At 44.5% G+C, this 17,862-nt stretch overlaps 2 protein-coding genes across 4 annotated transcripts in view; one reads left to right on the top strand and one right to left on the bottom strand.

The window, feature by feature from the left end:
* The first annotated feature begins 120 nt into the window (after window positions 1-120).
* LOC110255260 (uncharacterized) lies at window positions 121-6,675 on the top strand. Its single transcript, XM_021094935.2, is given in 6 exon segments — window positions 121-270; window positions 2,853-2,979; window positions 3,265-3,360; window positions 4,537-4,560; window positions 4,563-6,443; window positions 6,446-6,675. Coding segments are annotated over 6 exon segments (2,373 nt in total). The 5' UTR covers window positions 121-255.
* LOC110261042 (sperm acrosome membrane-associated protein 6) overlaps window positions 2,674-17,862 on the bottom strand; it is a 52,376-nt gene continuing 37,187 nt past the window's right edge. The window contains exons 6-11 of one of the 3 annotated variants that reach the window (XR_014806592.1): window positions 17,173-17,325; window positions 16,840-17,030; window positions 10,960-11,090; window positions 6,466-6,669; window positions 4,432-4,589; window positions 2,674-2,948 (exon numbers count right to left, since the gene is read on the bottom strand). The gene's annotated coding sequence lies outside the window, so the exon portion shown is untranslated. Of the gene's footprint in view, window positions 2,949-4,431; window positions 4,590-6,465; window positions 6,670-9,770; window positions 9,834-10,959; window positions 11,091-16,839; window positions 17,031-17,172; window positions 17,326-17,862 lie in introns of all 3 variants that reach the window. The other 2 variants (XM_084961822.1, XR_014806593.1) reach the window with 2 other exon arrangements.

The following is a 17,862-nucleotide window of genomic DNA, read 5'->3' as shown; positions in this document are numbered from 1 at the left end:
GTTAAGTGAGAAAAGAACATGCTTGAAACAGTTCCTTGAGTGTATAGTGCCTTATTCATTATTTCCATGCCAAACAAATCTTTTCTTGGCTCCATAGATGCTGCCTTCCTAGAATGAGACCACTCCTATAAAGGAAAAAACTTCAGTCTCAAGCCCAGAAATTCGTCCTTGCTGAGGATACTACTTGATACACTGTTACCAGGATTTCAGGATAGATCCTAAAAGTGGTGGCCATTTCCTAAAAGCTGTGAAAAGATGACCCAGTCCCAGGTGAGCTGTTTGTCTGTTCTTTTCCCAGCTTGTTTTCCATCTTAGATTTCCGGAAGTTTCTAAAAATATATACAACCTGTAACGAATCCGACTAGGAACCATGAGGTTGCAGGTTCGATCTCTGGCCTTGCTCAGTGGGTTAAGGATCCGGCGTTGCCGTGAGCTATGGTGTAGGTTGCACATGTGGCTCGGATCCAGCGTTGCTGTGGCTCAGGCGTAGGCCGGTGGCTACAGCTCCGATTAGACCCCTAGCCTGGGAATCTCCATATGCTGCAAGAGCGGCCCTAGAAAAGGCAAAAAGACAAAAAAAAAAAAAAAAAAAAAATATATATATATATATATATATATATATATATATATATACATACACACACTTATAACTTGGAGTTCTCTGGTGATTCAGCTGGTTCAGGATCCAGCATTGTGACTGCAGAAGCTTGGGTCACTGCTGTGGTGCAGGTTCAGTCCCTGCCTAGGGGATTTTTGTATCCTTAAGGTGCAGCCAAAAAAAAAAAAAAAAAATTAAATAAATAAGAACTATTTTTTTTATGCGTACAATCAAAGAGAACAATATATATAGACACATTGGGGCTGAGAGGGATGAGCTTAGACTTGGGGACAGAATAATTGATCCAGAATAGCTAATCGGAATTATCTGCCTGCCATAGGATCCTGCAAGGTACAGATAATTAGAACATTGGCACATAAGCAGCATGAACCTGAAATGAATTGCATACATTTCACTGGTAATACTGGAAGCTATCACAAAAGAATAAAGACATGGTTTTTTTGTTTGTTTGTCTTTTGTCATTTTAGGGCTGCACCTGTGGCATATGGAGGTTCCCAGGCTAGGGGTCTAATAAGAGCTCCTGCCGCCAGCCTATGCCAGAGCCCCAGCAACACCATGTCCGAGGTGCTTCTGTGACCTACCCCACAGCTCATGGCAACACCGGATCCTTAATTCACTGAGCGAGGCCAGGGATTGAACTTGCAACCTTGTGATTCCTAGTCGGATTCACTTCCATTGTGCCACGACGGGAACTCCTAAAGACATGTTTTAAGATCTACTTTGTATATAAGGAGGAAGCAACATAAATTCCTTAAGATCAGCAAATATTTCCTAGCCATTAAGTGTGTGGGTCCTCCAGATAGTGGACCCAGTGAAGAGTCATCTTCCTCAGGAAATGTGGGAAATAGAACAGGCACAGCTCAAAACTTAAAAAATCTCTGATCTAGGAGTTCCCGTCGTGGCACAGTGGTTAACAAACCTGACTAGAAACCATGAGGTCGTGGGTTCGATCCCTGGCCTTGCTCAGTGGGTTAAGGATCCGGCGTTGCCATGAGCTGTGGTGTAGGTTGCAGATGCGGCTCGGATCCCCATCGCTGTGGCTCTGGCGTAGGCTGGTGGCTACAGCTCTGATTAGACCCCTAGCCTGGGAATCTCCATATGCCGCCGGAGCGGCCCCAGCAAAGGAAAAAGACAAAAAAAAAAAAAAAAAAAAAATCTCTGATCTATAAGAAGATAACAGTTCACTTACATAAGGGTTATTGTACAAATCATGGTGTTACTGTATGTAAGATGTTTACAATGATACGTGGCACATAGGGAGAGTTCTGTGTTGGCTTTTTTGAATATCATGATTTAATATGTAGTCCAGCTTCTAATAAGCAGTCCTTTTTTTTTTTTTTTTTCCAGCTGAGCGCTTGGTGTGTGAAAGTTTCTGGGCGAGGGATCAAACCCACGCCGCAGCTACAACACAAACTGCTGCAGTGACAACGCTGGATCCTTAACCTGCTGCACCACAAAGAAACTCCTAGATAGTTTAAAGTTTAACTGATATTTTCCATTGGGTAAATGAATGAGTGAAGAAGTGAATGAAGAATGCACAGGGAATTCCCACTGTTGCTCAGTGGTAATGAACCCGATTAGTATCCATGAGGACACAGGTTCAGTTCTTGGCCTTGCTTAGTGGGTGAAGGATCCTGCATTGCCACAAGCTTCAGTGCAGTTAGCAGAAATGGCTCTGATCCTGCATTGCTGTGGCTGTGGATAGGCCAGGAGCTACAACTCTGACTTAACCCTTAGCCTAGAAACTTCCATGTGCCACAGTGTGGCCCTAAAAAAAAAGAGAGAGAGAAAAAAATGCACAGGAAGTTCCCTATGGCTCAGGAGGTTAAGGATCTGGCGTTGTCACTGCAGAGGCTCTGGTCGATGCAGTGACACAGATTCAATACCTGGCCAGAGAACTTTCATATGCCACGGGCACAGCCAAACAAGCAAAAAAGGAGTTCTCTGGTGGCTCTGTGGTTAAGGATCCAGCATTGTCACTGCTGTGGCACAGGTTCAGTCCCTGATCTGAGAACTTTCACATGCTGCAGGTGCCGCTAAATAAAAAAAAAGAATTTGCGAAGAAAGGATAGCTTTAATGAATGTAGACCACAAAATGTAAATCAAAACTAGATACAGAAAAAAGTGTTTATACATTTTTATAGTAAAAAATAATCAGAATAATATCCTATAGATCTCTACTATTTTGCTCTATTATATTAACTCCATATTAAAAAGGATTATGTTGCAACAGGGCTTATTGTCATTCAGTGACGTGGCTGTGGATTTCACCTGGGAAGAGTGGCAGCTTCTAGACACCGTTCAGAAGGACCTCTACCGGGATGTGATGCTGGAAAATTACAGCAACCTTATGTCCCTGGGTAAAGACAACTTTCCTAATAACCGCAGCATATGCCCATTAATTGCCTGTCTTTTTTCCATTGCAACAATCTATGGGTACTTGGATGCCCTCAATGATTTTGAACTTGGACTAGTATTGGTAGGTGACAGAGCTGATTTTATTATCTTACAGGGACTGTACTTAATTTCATTTTCCAATTAAAAAGCTTCTATTGTTCTGAGAGTTAAGCCATACGTTCCCTGACATAGAACTTTCCCTCACAAGCCCTAATACTGCTCTGGTTCTCTTTGATTACCCCTGACAGGTCATCAAGCGACCAAGCCAGAAGCAGTGGTGCACTTGGAGAAAGGAAAGCAACAAGGAACAGTCGAGAGGGAATTTTCAAATCAGTGTAGTCCAGGTGAGTGAAACCAATGCAGGAGGAGTTCATAGAAGCAGCGTAACTGTTGGTACTGTTGGATTGAGACCTTTGCTATTTTAGTATATATATATATATATATATATATATATATTTTTTTTTTTTTAGTCTTTTGTCTTTTTGTCTTTTGTTGTTGTTGTTGTTGTTGTTGCTATTTCTTGGGCCGCTCCCGCGGCATATGGAGGTTCCCAGGCTAGGGGTTGAATCGGAGCTCTAGCCACTGGCCTACGCCAGAGCCACAGCAACTCGGGATCCGAGCCACGTCTGTGACCTACACCACAGCTCACGGCAACGCCGGATCGTTAACCCACTGAGCAAGGGCAGGGACCGAACCCGCAACCTCATGGTTCCTAGTCGGATTCGTTAACCACTGCGCCACGACGGGAACTCCTATTTTAGTATATTTTTAAATTGAAGTATAGTTCATTTACAGTGTTAATTAGTTTCAGGTATACAGCAAAGTGATGCAGTTGTATATGTGTGCAGGTATTCTTTTTCAGATTCTTTTCCATTGTTACCGCAAGACACTGAATTTAGGTCTCTATGCTGTCTAATAGGTCCTTGTGGTTTATGGGCTTTTTGGGTTTTTTTGTCTTTTTAGGACCATACCTGCTGCATATGGAAGTTCCCAGGCTATGGGCTAAATCAGAGCTGTAGCTGCTGGCCTATGCCACAGCCACAGCAACACCAGATCTGAGCTGCATGTGCAACCTACACCACAGCTCATGGCAATGCTAGATCCTTAATCCACTGAACGATGCCAGGAGTGGAACCCACATCCTCATGGAAACTAGTCGGGTTGGTTACTGCTGAGCCACAATGGGAACTGCCAGATCTTTGCCTTTTTCATTTGGTCCTTCCTTTTTTGCTAAGTTGTTTTTCTATCATAGCTTGTTAGACACAATCAGCCTCCTTTACCTTTTAACCATATTCATATACCTCTTCTATTAAATGCTTTCAAATATTCATAGATTTGTTCCAATGTTTGATGACACCCATGTCTTTCAGTTCATTGCTTAGTATTGTTTCTTTTACTGAATACCTCAGACTTACACTGTGCGCCTGTTGTATTACTTCTCCATCTCTTTGGATATTAACTTGAGATTTCATCCTTCTCCTTTTCATGACAGTGGTCATATTTATTGATTTTTTTTCTAGATGTAATGTGGCGAGTTTATGACTGGCTTCGGAAGATAATGGGAAGGATGGACCTGTGGAGAGAGATCATGAATATAATGCATTGGCAAAAATATTTTCTTTGAGCAAAAACGTTGTTCCATTTATAGAAGGACCCCATAAGTGTGTCTCAAGAAGAATAAGTTTGAAAGACAATCCAGATTCAAGTTTTCAGAGTAGAACTGCAGAAATGAACTCTGTTGAGATAAATGGTCATGGGATGTCACTTAGCCATACTCTGCATGAATCCTGCCTCACTCTAGCGAAGTACTATGAACATAATTTAAGTGTGAGGTCTTTCAGCACGGTAACAAATCTTAAAAGCTATCATAGAATTCACACAGTAGGGAAACCTTATGAATGCAGTGAATGTCCCAGATCCTTCAGGTATAAGTCCAAGCTCATAATACACCAGAGGACTCATACAGGAGAGAAGCCATACAGATGCAATGAATGTCAGAAAGGTTTCAGTACAAAATGTCACCTGACTCTGCACCAGCAAACTCATACAGGAGAGAAACCGTATGAATGCACTGAGTGTCAGAAATCCTTTAGAACAAAATATCATCTCATTCTACACCATAGGACTCATACAGGAGAGAAACCCTATGAATGTAAAGAATGTGGAAAAGCCCTCAGGGAAAAGACAAAGCTCAGATTACATTACAGAACACATACAGGAGAGAGACCTTTCAAGTGTAGTGATTGTGGGAAGGGTTTTATGCAGAAGTCAAACCTGATTATCCATCAAAGAATCCATACAGGAGAGAAACCCTTTGAATGTAAAGAATGTGGGAAGGCCTTCTATAGTAAGTCTCAACTTGTTGTTCACCAGCGAATCCATACAGGAGAAAAATCCTACGAGTACGGGCAATGTGGGAAAGCCTTCAAAAAAAACCCGCACCTCCTAACACATGAGAAAATTCATATAACAGAGAAACCTTATGAGTGCAGTGAATGTGAAAAAGCTTTTGTACACACATCACAGCTCATTCTACATCAGGGAAATCATACAGAAAGAAAACCTCATGAATGCAAAGGATGTGGGAAAGCCTTTAATAAAAAGTCACACTTCATTACCCATCAGAGGATTCATATGGGAGAGAAGCCTTATGAATGCAGTGAATGTGGGAAAGCTTTCATAGACAAGTCACAGCTTAGTGTTCATGGAAGAACTCATACAGGAGAGAAACCTTATGAATGCAAGGAATGTGGGAAAGCCTTTAATAAAAAGTCACATTTCATAACCCATCAGAGGATTCATACAGGAGAGAAGCCTTACAAATGCAGTGAATGTGGGAAAGCTTTTATAGATAAGTCACAGCTAATTGTTCACAGAAGAACTCATACAGGAGAGAAACCTTATGAATGCAAGGAATGTGGAAAAGCCTTTAATAAAAAGTCATCCCTCATAACACATCAGAGGATCCATACAGGAGAAAAACCTTATGCATGCAGTGAATGTGGAAAAGCTTTTATAGACAAGTCACATCTCCTTGTCCATCAGAGAACTCATACAGGAGAGAGACCCTATGAATGCAGTGAGTGTGGAAAAGCTTTCATACGAAAGGCAATGCTCATTGTCCATCAGAGGACACATACAGGAGAGAAACCCTTTGCATGTCTTGAATGCCAAAAAGCCTTTAGCAGTATGGCAATGCTCAGCAGACATCAGTTGATTCATACAGGAGAGAAATCCCATGGATGCAATGAATGTGGGAAAGCTTTCCGCCAAAAAAGTCATCTTATTATCCATCAACGATGCCATACTGGAGAGAAACCATATGGGTGTATTCCATGTGGACAGATCTTCAACCAGAAATCAGAGCTCATTAGACATCAAAGACGTCACATGGGAGAGAAACCATATCAGTGCACTCAATGTGAGAAAGCTTTTTTGAGAAATCATACCTCAGTGTCCATCAGAGAAGTCATGCAGGCCAGAAATCTTATCCATGTAATGCATGTGGGAAAATGTTCTCTGTCAAATTCTCGCTCACTTCTCATGAGGAAATTCATGCTTGAAAGAAATCTCCAGAACACAGTGAGAGCTGGGAGGACTGTAGTGAAACGCCAGATCTCACCAAATGCAAGAGAATTCACACAAGAGTCACCCTGTGAATGTAGAGAAAGGACATTTTACATTCATTTTGGCCTTTGTAAGTTTCAGGAAACTTATCCAGATGAGAAATCTTGTACATGCAGTGGATACAGGAAAATTATCTGCTACCAATGTAGCCTCATATTTCAAAAAGGCCATATGAATGAGTTGAAATCTTTTCTTGAGAAGATAAATCCCATTATACATCACACAGAAATGAAACCTTTGAGTACAACAAATGTTTTGGGTAGATCATCATAAAGTGGTCAGTTTTCACCAAGGAAAAATATCTCACAAGTGCTGTGAATTCTTGAATGCTTTTCAAACAAATGAGTTTTCATACCAAAGAATACAGATGACTGAAGAGTTGTCACAAGGGATGCCTCTGGTATGAAGTCTGAATTTGTCGTGCATCAGATAATATTTAATAAGGAGAATTAGTATAGTGTAATGAGAGAGGGAAAAGTTGTTTCCATATAAACAACTTTATGGTAAGAATTCTGATCGTGTCACATTAGCATATATTTATAAAGAATGTAATGCAAAGTAGCTAGTTATGAAGAGCAGATAACTTGAGCGTGCCAAAGGGCACTTTGTTTCCTGTTTGAATATATTGTACAGTCAAAGCTATAAATCAAAAAAAGTTCCCAGATTTATGTATTTGCTTCGAGTCTGAGTATTTCTGAAGCGCGTGTATGTAAGGATTTTCAAATTTCACAACATAAAGTTGTGTACCATGAAATTCTTAATCCAATAGGTATATGTAGTATCTACCAAAAAATATCCAAATTGTGAAATACACAAATCACGAAGTCATTCAGTTTAGGATTAAACTTTAGGAGTTCCCATTGTGGCTCAGTGGAAACCAATCTGACTAGCATCCATGAGGATGCAGATTTGATCTCTGGCCTCACTCAGTGGGTTAAGAATCTGGCATTGCTGTGAGCTGTGGTGTAGGTCACAGACTTGGCTTGGATCTGGCGTTGCTGTGGCTGTGGTGTAGGCCAGCAGCTACAGCTCTGATTTGACCCCCAGCCTGGGAACCTCCTTATGCCCTAAAAAGACAAAAAAAAAAAAAAAGTTTAAACTTTTAACTTAAGATTTAAAAGACTGTACACCATTTACACCTCTTTGGTTTTGGTTTCTGTTTACTGTATTATAAATGAATCTGGTACTAATCTTCAGCCCTTTGGAATGACACATTTTATTTTTTTTACAACAAATTGCCTTCTGGTTGTCACTGAGAAAAAACACCCATGACAAATATTGAGGTTTAAGAGTGATAAGCAGTCATAACTCTTCTGCCCCAGATGAGTTCTGAAAAACTGGAAGCAGCTGCTACTTGCCAAAGAAATGAAGACTAAAATGTCACTTTTCCTGGTGGCGCTGCTCAAATGGGAAATAAATGTGACAGAGACTTAGAGCCAGATATGCTTCCCACTGCTCTGCTCCATAAAACCTAGTTTATGAGTTTCCCAGGGCTGCTTTAACAAGTACTATAAACTGACTGGCTTAAAACAACAGCAATTTATTATTGACTCAGTTCTGGAGACCAGAAGTCCAAAGTCAAGGTATCATCAAGGCCATGTGCCCTCTGAACCCTGTTGAAGAATCCCTGTCTGCCTCTTTCTAGCTTCTGGTGATCTGAAGACAGCTTTTGACTTTCTTTAACCTGCAGCTGCATGACTCCAATCTCTGTCATCTCAGAGCATACTCCCTTTGTGCCCCTGTGTCTGCATATGACAATCTTTTTTTTTCTTTCTTTCTTTTTACGGCCACATGTGCAGCGTATGGAGGTTCCCAGGCTAGGGGTCGAATCAGAGCTGCAGCTACCAGCCTATGCCACAGCCACAGCAATGCAGGATCTGAGCTGCATGTGCAACTTACACCACAGCAAGGCCAGGGATGGAACCCACACCCTCACAGACACTGTGTCAGGTTCTTAACCCACTGAGACACAATGAGAACTCCCTCCACATGGCCATCTTTTCTCTTTTTTTTTTTTTTTAGGGCCGCATATGGAAGCTCCCAAACTAGTCTGCAACTGACACCACAGCTCACCACGAGGCATCTCTAACACACTGAGCATGTCCAGGGACCAAACCCTCATCGTCATGGATACCAGTCAGGTTCATTACTGCTGAGCCACAACGGGAAATCCCATATGGCCCTCTTTTAAGAATAGTCACTGGTGGAGTTCCCGTCGTGGCGCAGTGGTTAATGAATCCGACCAGGAACCATGAGGTCGCGGGTTCGGTCCCTGCCCTTGCTCAGTGGGTTAAGGATCCGGCGTTGCCGTGAGCTGTGGTGTAGGTTGCAGACGCGGCTCGGATCCCGTGTTGCTGTGGCTCTGGCGTAGGCCGGTGGCTACAGCTCCGATTCAACCCCTAGCCTGGGAACCTCCATATGCCGAGGGAGCGGCCCAAGAAATAGCAACAACAACAACAACAAAAGACAAAAAAAAAAAAAAAAAAAGAATAGTCACTGGTGGAGTTCCCGTCATGGCACAGCAGAAACAAATCTGACTAGGAACCATGAGGTTAATCCCTGGCCTTGCTCAGTGGGGTAAGGATCCAGCGTTGCCATGAGCTGTGGTATAGGCCACAGATGCAGCTCAGATCCTGCACTGCTGTGGCTGTGCTGTAGGCCAGCAGCTGGAGCTCCAATTGGACCCCTAGCCTGGGAAACTTCACATGCCACGAGTGTGGCCCTAAAAAGCAAAAAAAAAAGAAGAAGAAGAATCATTGGTTTGGGGCCCACCCTACTCCAGTGTGCTCTTTTCTCAACTAACTCCCTCTGCAACTACTTTTATTTCCAAATACATTCGCCTTCTGATGTACTAGAGGTTAGGATTTGAACATACCTGATTTTTGGAGGGGATACATAATTTATCCAAAACTCCTAGTACAGTTGACCCTGTACCATTTTATTTGTCTTTCCTAGGGCCGCTCCCGCGGCATATGGAGTTTCCCAGGCTAGGGGTCCAATCAGAGCTGTAGCCACTGGTCTACGCCACAGCCACAGCAACGCCAGATCCGAGCCGCATTCATGACATACACCACAGCTCATGGCAATGCCGGATCCTTAACCCAATGAGCGAGGCCAGGGATCAAACCTGTGTCCTCATGGATGCTGGTCGGGTTCATTAACTGCTAAGCCATATGCCATGGGTGCAGCCCTAAAAAGACAAAAAAAAAAAAAATTATGGCATACAGTGCTACAGTCATATTCATAAGACAGTATTGGAAATATTGTTACATATTTTTAAGAAGCACTTACCTGTGATGATAGGCTGATACACGCATTCTCCAATTATGAGAGAGGCATATCGTACAGTAATGTAATTCTTTGAAAGTGAAGCTCTAAAACACTAAGAAAGCTCTCATGCTGAGTGAAGTAAGTCAGAAAGAGAAAGACAAGTCCCATATGATATCACTTATATCTGGAATCTAATAAACAGCACAAAGGAACCTTTCCACCGAAAAGAAAATCATGGACTTGGAGACTAGACTTGTGGTTGCTGAGGGGGAGGGAGTGGGCTGGATGGGGAGCTCGGGGTTAACAGAGGCAAACTCTTGCCTTTGCAATGGATTAGCAATGAGACCCTGCTGTGTAGCACTGGGAACTCTGTCTAGTCACTTACGATGGAGCATGATTAGGTGCAAAAATAGAATGTGTACATGTGTGTGTAACTGGGTCACCACGCTGTACAGTAAGAAAAAAAAACTGCATTGGGAAAATTTAAAAAAGAAAAAAAATGATTACGGACTAATTAACATTCAAAAAAAAGAAAGCTAAGATATTATTAATTTTGTATTAACATCATTCGCCTAGTGCCTATATAAAGACAGGCCATCCGCTTCAATCTGAGTCTTGCCCATGACGTGCCACGTGATGAATACTGAGGCAATGATAACGGTGAGGACAAAAACGTCTCCTATAGGAGTTCCCACTGTGGCTCAAAGGTAACAAACCTGAACAGGATGTGGGTTTGATCCCCGGCCTCGCTCAGTGGGCTCAGGATCTGGCACTGCCATATGCTGTGGGGTAGGTCACAGACTCGGCTCGGATCCCTGTGTGGCTGTGGCTGTGGTCTAAGCTGGCAACTGCAGCTCGGATGCAACCCCCAGCCTGGGAACTTCCACCTGCCACAGGTGTGGCCCTAGTGGTTTTTTGGTTTGTTTTAAACCAAAAAACCACTCACAATCTCATATCGTCCTCAAACACAGTTATTCGATTTTCATACAAGGACCCACATGCACTATAGTTAAGTTTATTAACCACACGGCGTGATGACTACTTACGATTCATTAAGTGGAAGTGAATCGTCCGAAAAGTCTTCATCCTTCGTGTTGAGCAAGCTGAGGAGGAGGAGGAGGCCTGCTTTCCACGTGCCCTCGCCATTCCCTGTCTTGACAAAGTCACATGGCCAAGCCTGTGGGAAGACCATATGTAATTCACAGAAATTAATCAATTAACACTCTATTTTCACCTTCATTTACTCTATCACACTAGTAAACAAGTGTGTAAGTTTGAGAGATGACTGACTACACAAAGCAAAAATCATCACGTTGAGTTTCTTGTTTTCCGTTTTTTGGGGGTTTTTTTGGCCATGCCCATGCCTCTTGGAAGTTCCCTGGCCAGGGATTGAACCCACACTGTAACATCAGCCAGGGCTGTTACGGTGACAACACAGGATTCTTCACCCGCTGCACCACAAGGGAACTCCTGTTGCTTTGACTTTTTTAGATCACATAGCATTGAACAATATGACAACAGCTGCATATAAATCACAAGAAGCATCCCCAAATTAAAGTGTTCTGAAGTAGTTCTCTTTTCGGGAGTTCCCGTCATGGCTCAGTGGTTAATGAATCCAACTAGGAACCATGAGGTTGTGGGTTCAGTCCCTGCCCTTGCTCAGTGGGTTAAGGATCCGGCGTTGCCGTGAGCTGTGGTGTAGGTTGCAGACGTGGCTCAGATCCCAAGTTGCTGTGGCTGTGGTGTAGGGCCAGCAGCTACAGTTCCAATTCGACCCCTAGCCTGGGAACCTCCATATGCCATGGGAGCAGCCCTAGAAATGGCAAAAACACACACACAAAAAGTATTTCTCTTTTCATGAAGAAATATAAAGTTATTGCATAACTTTGGATGTTGCTAAGAATGGATGTTTATGGAAACAACCTAAGTGTCCATCAACAGATGAATGGATAAAGAAGACATGGTGCACATACACAATGGAATACTACTCAGTCGTAAAAAAGAAGAAATTATACCATTTGCCCCAACATGGATGGACCTAGAGATTCTACTAAGCAAAGTAAGTCAGGAAGAGAAAGACAAATACCATACAATATCATTTAAAAGCAGAATCTAAAATGTGCTACAAATGAACTTATCTACAAAACAGAAAACAGACTCACCAACATAGAGCAGCCTTGCGATTACCAAGGGCAAGGGGAGGTGGGGGAGGGATTGGGGGTTTGGGATTAGCAGGTACAAACATCTATAGATGCATAAACAATAAGCTCCTACTGTAGAGCACAGGAGACTATATTCAATGGGAAAGAATATGAAAAAGAATATATCTATGTATGTATAACTGAATCACTTTGCTGGAAGTAGAAATTAACACAACATTGAAAATCAACGATAATTCTGGAGTTCCCGTCGTGGCTCAGTGGTTAACGAACCCGACTAGGAACCATGAGGTTGCAGGTTAGATCCCTGGCCTTGCTCAGTGGGTTGAGGGTCCAGCATTGCTGTGAGCTCTGGTGTAGGTCGCAGACACGGCTCGGATACCGAGTTGCTGTGGCTGTGGTGTATGTAGGCCAGCCACTTCGACCCCTAGCCTGGGAACCACCATATGCCTCGGGAGTGGCCCAAGAAATGGCAAAAAGAAAAAAAAATCAACTATAATTCAATAAAACAAAACTTTTAAGGAGGTTAAGGATCTGGTGTTGTCACTGCTGTGGCTCTGGTCACAGCTGTGGCATGGGTTCTATTCCTGGCCCAGGAACTTCTGTGCTGCAAATACGGCCATAAAATTTTTTGAAAAAAATGCTTTTTTGCTAACCTGAAAAAATACATAAATATAATTGAATCATTTTGTTGTATACTGAAACTAGCACAATGTTTTTTGGGCCTTTTTTTTTTTTTTTTTCTTTTTAGGCCCACACCTGCGGCATATGGAGGTTCCCAGGCTAAGGGTCCAATTGGAGCTACAGCTGCCGGCCTACGCCACAGCCACAGCAGATCCGAGCCATATCTGCAACCTACACCACAGCTCATGGCAACGCCAGATCCTTAACCCACTGAGCGAGGCCAGGGATCGGACCTGCAACCTCATGGTTCCTAGTGAGATGCGTTTCCACTGCGCCACCACAGGAACTCGAAACTAACACAATGTTTTAAATCACTAAAACATGCTTTTTCACTAAAACATGCTAACGAACACCTGAGACTTCAAGTCATAACTCAAGCGGACAAGAGTAGATCACATCACAGATCACCATAGCAAATATAAAAACGATTTTTTGCTGCCTAGTAGCAATTGAGGGGTGAGGTGAGGGCGAGCCTCTGGGACACATATTCTGAGTGGATGAGGCTATCCCAGATTTCTTGGATGGTTATTTATTCTGGGACCCCGAAAACTCACTCTAGAGAAGCCAACAAGGAAACAAAGCAAGTTAATTGTGTCTTAGCTGCTAAGCAACCACTAGGTGGAAATTGTGTTCTGATTTGACTTTTCACTGGCTTTTGGCTCTTTTTTTTTTTTTTTCTTCACACCAGATCCCTAACCCACTGAGCAAGGCCAGGGATCGAACCCACATCCTCGTGGATATTAGTTGGATTCGTTACCAGTGAGCCACAAAGGCAACTCCCCTTCTGATCAATTAGTAATGCTGGAAACTGTTCTGAGAACCTCTTCTTTATGAAGAATGGAATACTGACAGCTGAACTTGCTCCCATCGGCCACTTCAAGACCAGAGGAGCTGAGCTCCCGCTGTGGCGCAAGGGAATCAGTAGCGTCTCTGGAGCGCTGGGATGCAGGTTCAATCCCCAGCCTGGCAGTGGGTTAAAGATCAGCTGCAGCTCATGTGCTGTGGGTTGGCCAAAAAAGAAAAAACAAAAACAAAAAACAAAAAGGCCAGGGAATTCCAAAGGGCCTTGAACAAGATGGGGACAATAGCCTTTCTGTCAAGATTTATTTTGCTAACCCAACTTCTGCCCACATTGCCCTCCGAATCCCATATGAAAAAGAGCTTTTGTTCTCGGGCATGGGCTATAAAGACATATCTGGGTTTCCAAGATCTACTATTAGTCTCTATTCTAGGGTTAAGAGAGCATTTATTCAACTGCTAATAATCAGAAGAATCTGATTGTACATGAAAATCACCAGGGGCTTTTGTGAATAAATACAGATACCCGCATTCTGCACCAGATTTTATTAATCAGATGCCTCGATGCTACGGAGACCTAACCAATACTTTATTTTATTTTTAGAGCTGCAGGCGCAAGGCATATGGAAGTTCTCAGGCTAGGGGTGCAATTGGAGCTACAGCCGCCAGCCTATGCCAGAGCCAGGCCACAGCAATATAGGATCCAAGCCAAGTCTGCAACCTACACCAGAGCTCATGGCAACGCTGGATCCTTAACCCACTGAGTGAGACCAGGGATCCAACCCGCAACCTCCTGGTTCCTAATCGGATTCATTTCCAGTGTGCCACAACGGGAACTCCGACCTAACCTGTATTTTTGTGTGTATGTGTGTGTCTTTTTTTTTTTTTTTTTTTTTTTTGCTATTTCTTGGGCTGCTCCCGCAGCATATGGAGGTTCCCAGGCTAGGGGTCCAATCGGAGCTGTAGCCACCGGCCTACACCAGAGCCACAGCAATGTGGGATCCGAGCCATGTCTGCAACCTACACCCCAGCTCACGGCAACGCCGGATCCTTAACCCACTGAGCAAGGGCAGGGACCGAACCCGCAACCTCCTGGTTCCTAGTCAGATTCGTAAACCACTGCGCCACGACGGGAACTCCCTAACCTGTATTTTGAAAAATACCTCTCCACGTGATTCTGCAAGAACAGCCTCAGCTGTAGATCAGCATTTGGCAAACAGTAACTTAGATGGTATTTGGAGCTGGGAGAGGCATGCGATATGGGAATGTGAGGAAAAAGCACAGTTGACCCCTCCGCAGCGCCTCAAGGTTATGAAACATTTACATGGCTTTTCTTTATCTGGTAGCAGAGGTAATTCCTAGGTGTTAGGGTGGGATGGGATACAGGAGAGATCTCCAGACTGCAGTGTCTGGAATGAAGGGGACTTCCTGGATTAAAATAATAACAATAATTCCAGAGTTCCCGCTGTGGTGCAGTGGAAACGAATCAGACTAGGAACCATGCGGTTGCGGGTTCAATCCCTGGCCTCGATCACTGGGTTGAGGACCCGGCATTGCCCTGAGCTGTGGTGTAGGTTACAGACGCGGCTCAGATCCCGCGTTGCTATGGCTGTGGCGTAGGCCGGCAGTTACAGTTCCCATTCGACCTCTAGCCTGGGAACCTCCATATGCCACAGGTGCGGCCCTAAAAAGATTAAAAAAAAAAAAATCCCTAGATAAACAAGGTCCTGTTGTATCGCACAGAGAACTATATTCAATATCCTATAATAAACCATGATGGAAAAGGGGAAAAAAGTTCTTGGTGCAGATGCACTTAGCAATTCACTCTGGGGAAGCTCGCACGAAGCGACTCAAGCTCTCCCAGCGGTTCTCCCAGGGACGTCACCGCGGAGAGCGAGGCAGGACGCCCACCTCCTTGCAGTGCGCGTTCGCAGCCGCGAGGTGGAGCTCGATTCCCAACGAGTTCGTTTTCCTCGGCGGTTGCGCCCAACGGAATGATCCTGAAGCCAGTGAAGCCAGTACCGTTCCCTGCTGCTGCTTGTTGCCCCCTCAGCTCCCCGCACCGCCCCCGTCCTGCTGATGGGCTGCTGTGATACAACCGGTGGCACCTCCGGGCTTGCTCTCATCTAGCTGGAAGGAGCGTTGAGAAAAGGATTGTTTAGACAGCGGAATTTCCACTCGTTTCTGGCCACGAAGGAGGGGCATGAACATTGAGTGGGAAGCTGGCAGTCTCCACCACCTTCTGTTCCTTTGTCTCCTCAACAATCCTGTACTCTCTCCTCCCCAAAAGAGAAGTAGTCCCATCCTGGGAGTTCCCATGGTGGCTCAGCGGGTTGTGAACCTGACCAGTATCCATGAGGATGCGGGTTCGATCCCTGGCCTCACTCAGAGGGTTTAGGATCAGGCGTTGCCAGGAGCTGTGGTGTAGGTCACAGACGCAGCTGGGACGTTCCCTTCGTAGCTCAGCCATTCACCAATCGGACTAGGATCCACAAGGATGTGGGTTTGGCCCCTGGCCTCAGTCAATGGGTTACGGATCCTGCCGTTGCCATGATCTGCGGTGTAGGTTGCAGATGTGGCTCTGATCTCACGTTGCTGTGGTTGTGGTGTAGGATGGCGGCTGCAGCTCAAGATTCCACCCATAGCCTGGGAGCCTCCATATGCCGTGAGTGTGGCCCTAAAAACAAAAACAAAAACAAAAGAACAAGAACAAGAAGAAGGGAGGGAGGGATGAAGAAAGAAAGAAGTCCCATCCTTCCCAAGGGTGACAGCCCCAAAGTAGGTCTTGTGGTGACCCTTCCATAAACTCAGAATCCTCAGAGACTCGAATACCATGGGTTATACCAGTGGATACCAAGGCTAGCAGGGCATCCACAACGAAAACTTTCCATGGCAGTTCCTGTCATGGCGCAGTGGAAACGAATCCAACTATAAGCCGTGAGGTTGTGGGTTCGATCCACGGCCTTGCTCAGTGGGTTAAGGTTCTGGCCTTGCTGTGAGCTGTGGTGTAGGCTGCAGACATGGCTCGGATCCCCCGTTGCTGTGGCTCTGGCATAGGCCAGTGGCCACAGCTCCGATTCGACCCCTAGCCTGGGAACCTCCATATGCCACAGGTGCGGCCCTAAATAGACAAGAAAAGAAAAAAGCAGAAAAACTTTCCATGAAGAACAGAAAACTGGACAGGATGGAGCAGGTGCTCTTCTGCTGAAATCAACCAAGGCCAGTGACCAGAACAGGAAGAATTCCCTGCCCGGGCAGTCACCTCGGAAGCACTGGTTCTCCTACCTAGAGGACGGACACCGTCCTTCAGAGCTCCTGGCCTTGCCCTTTTGCCTTCATTGCTTGTCCCGTATTGGCCATGGCCACATCTTGGCTGGGCATCGAAGAGTGTACACTTCTTGGGAACTAGAAAGCACCTCTAGGCGTCAAGGGCGCAACCGCAACACATAAATGTCTCCGCAGTGGAACTGCAAAGACTTCAGGGGGGACACGGGGGAAAGGGAGAAAAAAGAGGACTGAATAAGCACAGTGGAACAGGTGAAGGACTTGATGACAAGGCCAGGCCATATTCATTTTGCGTTCTTTTTTTGCCAGTGCAGGAGCAGGAATGTATATTACCTGATGAAGGGCCATCTGTGAGTGCTTGTTTGCAGAAAGCAGGGGAAAAGGCTGAGGGCTTTTGTAGACGGATTTATTTCAAAACAACGTCATCAGGCAACAAGTTCGCCCAGGGTACTTCACTTGAAGCCAAGATTTAAAGCCAGAGGTGTTCTTAAAAAGGGAGACCACAGGAGAATTTGTAAAACTTGTGGGCGTGGGGTGCGTGTTTGCTGGACATGGCCTAATTCATGATACAGGGGTCAGAGATGGTTTTAGCTAGACATGAAAGGTTCTCACTTGACACCTAGGTGATACCATTGTTCATTGATTCATTAAGTCAATAGCCATTTATTGACTGTCTATCACACATCAGCTATTATTTTACAACCTAGGGTCCAGGGATCCATCAGTGAAGACTGCAGATCAAAATCTCTGCCCTCAGAGAGCTTATGTCATCATTGTGTGAAGGAAACCTCACCAAGGGATACACACAGTGGTTATATGTTTCATGCCAATTCATCTGCCAGTTTTGATGACATGGCTAAAATCCTGGAAAGTCACAGTCCCCCAAAACGGACAGGAGAGAAAACGGAGAAACTGAAGAGTCCAGTAACTACTGATGAGATCGAACCTTTTCAGAAAGAAAGCCCAGGACTCAATTGGCTTCCCTGGTGCATTTTTGCAGCACAGGCAGGACTCTGCTCTACC

This window comes from Sus scrofa, chromosome 6 (genome assembly GCF_054392235.1).
Source record: "Sus scrofa isolate SSC_HxYL_T2T_F1_AM1 chromosome 6, Sscrofa_HxYL_maternal_Yorkshire_Landrace_v2.0, whole genome shotgun sequence".
NCBI lineage: Eukaryota > Metazoa > Chordata > Mammalia > Artiodactyla > Suidae > Sus > Sus scrofa.
This window is presented reverse-complemented; position numbering and strand designations above follow the sequence as displayed.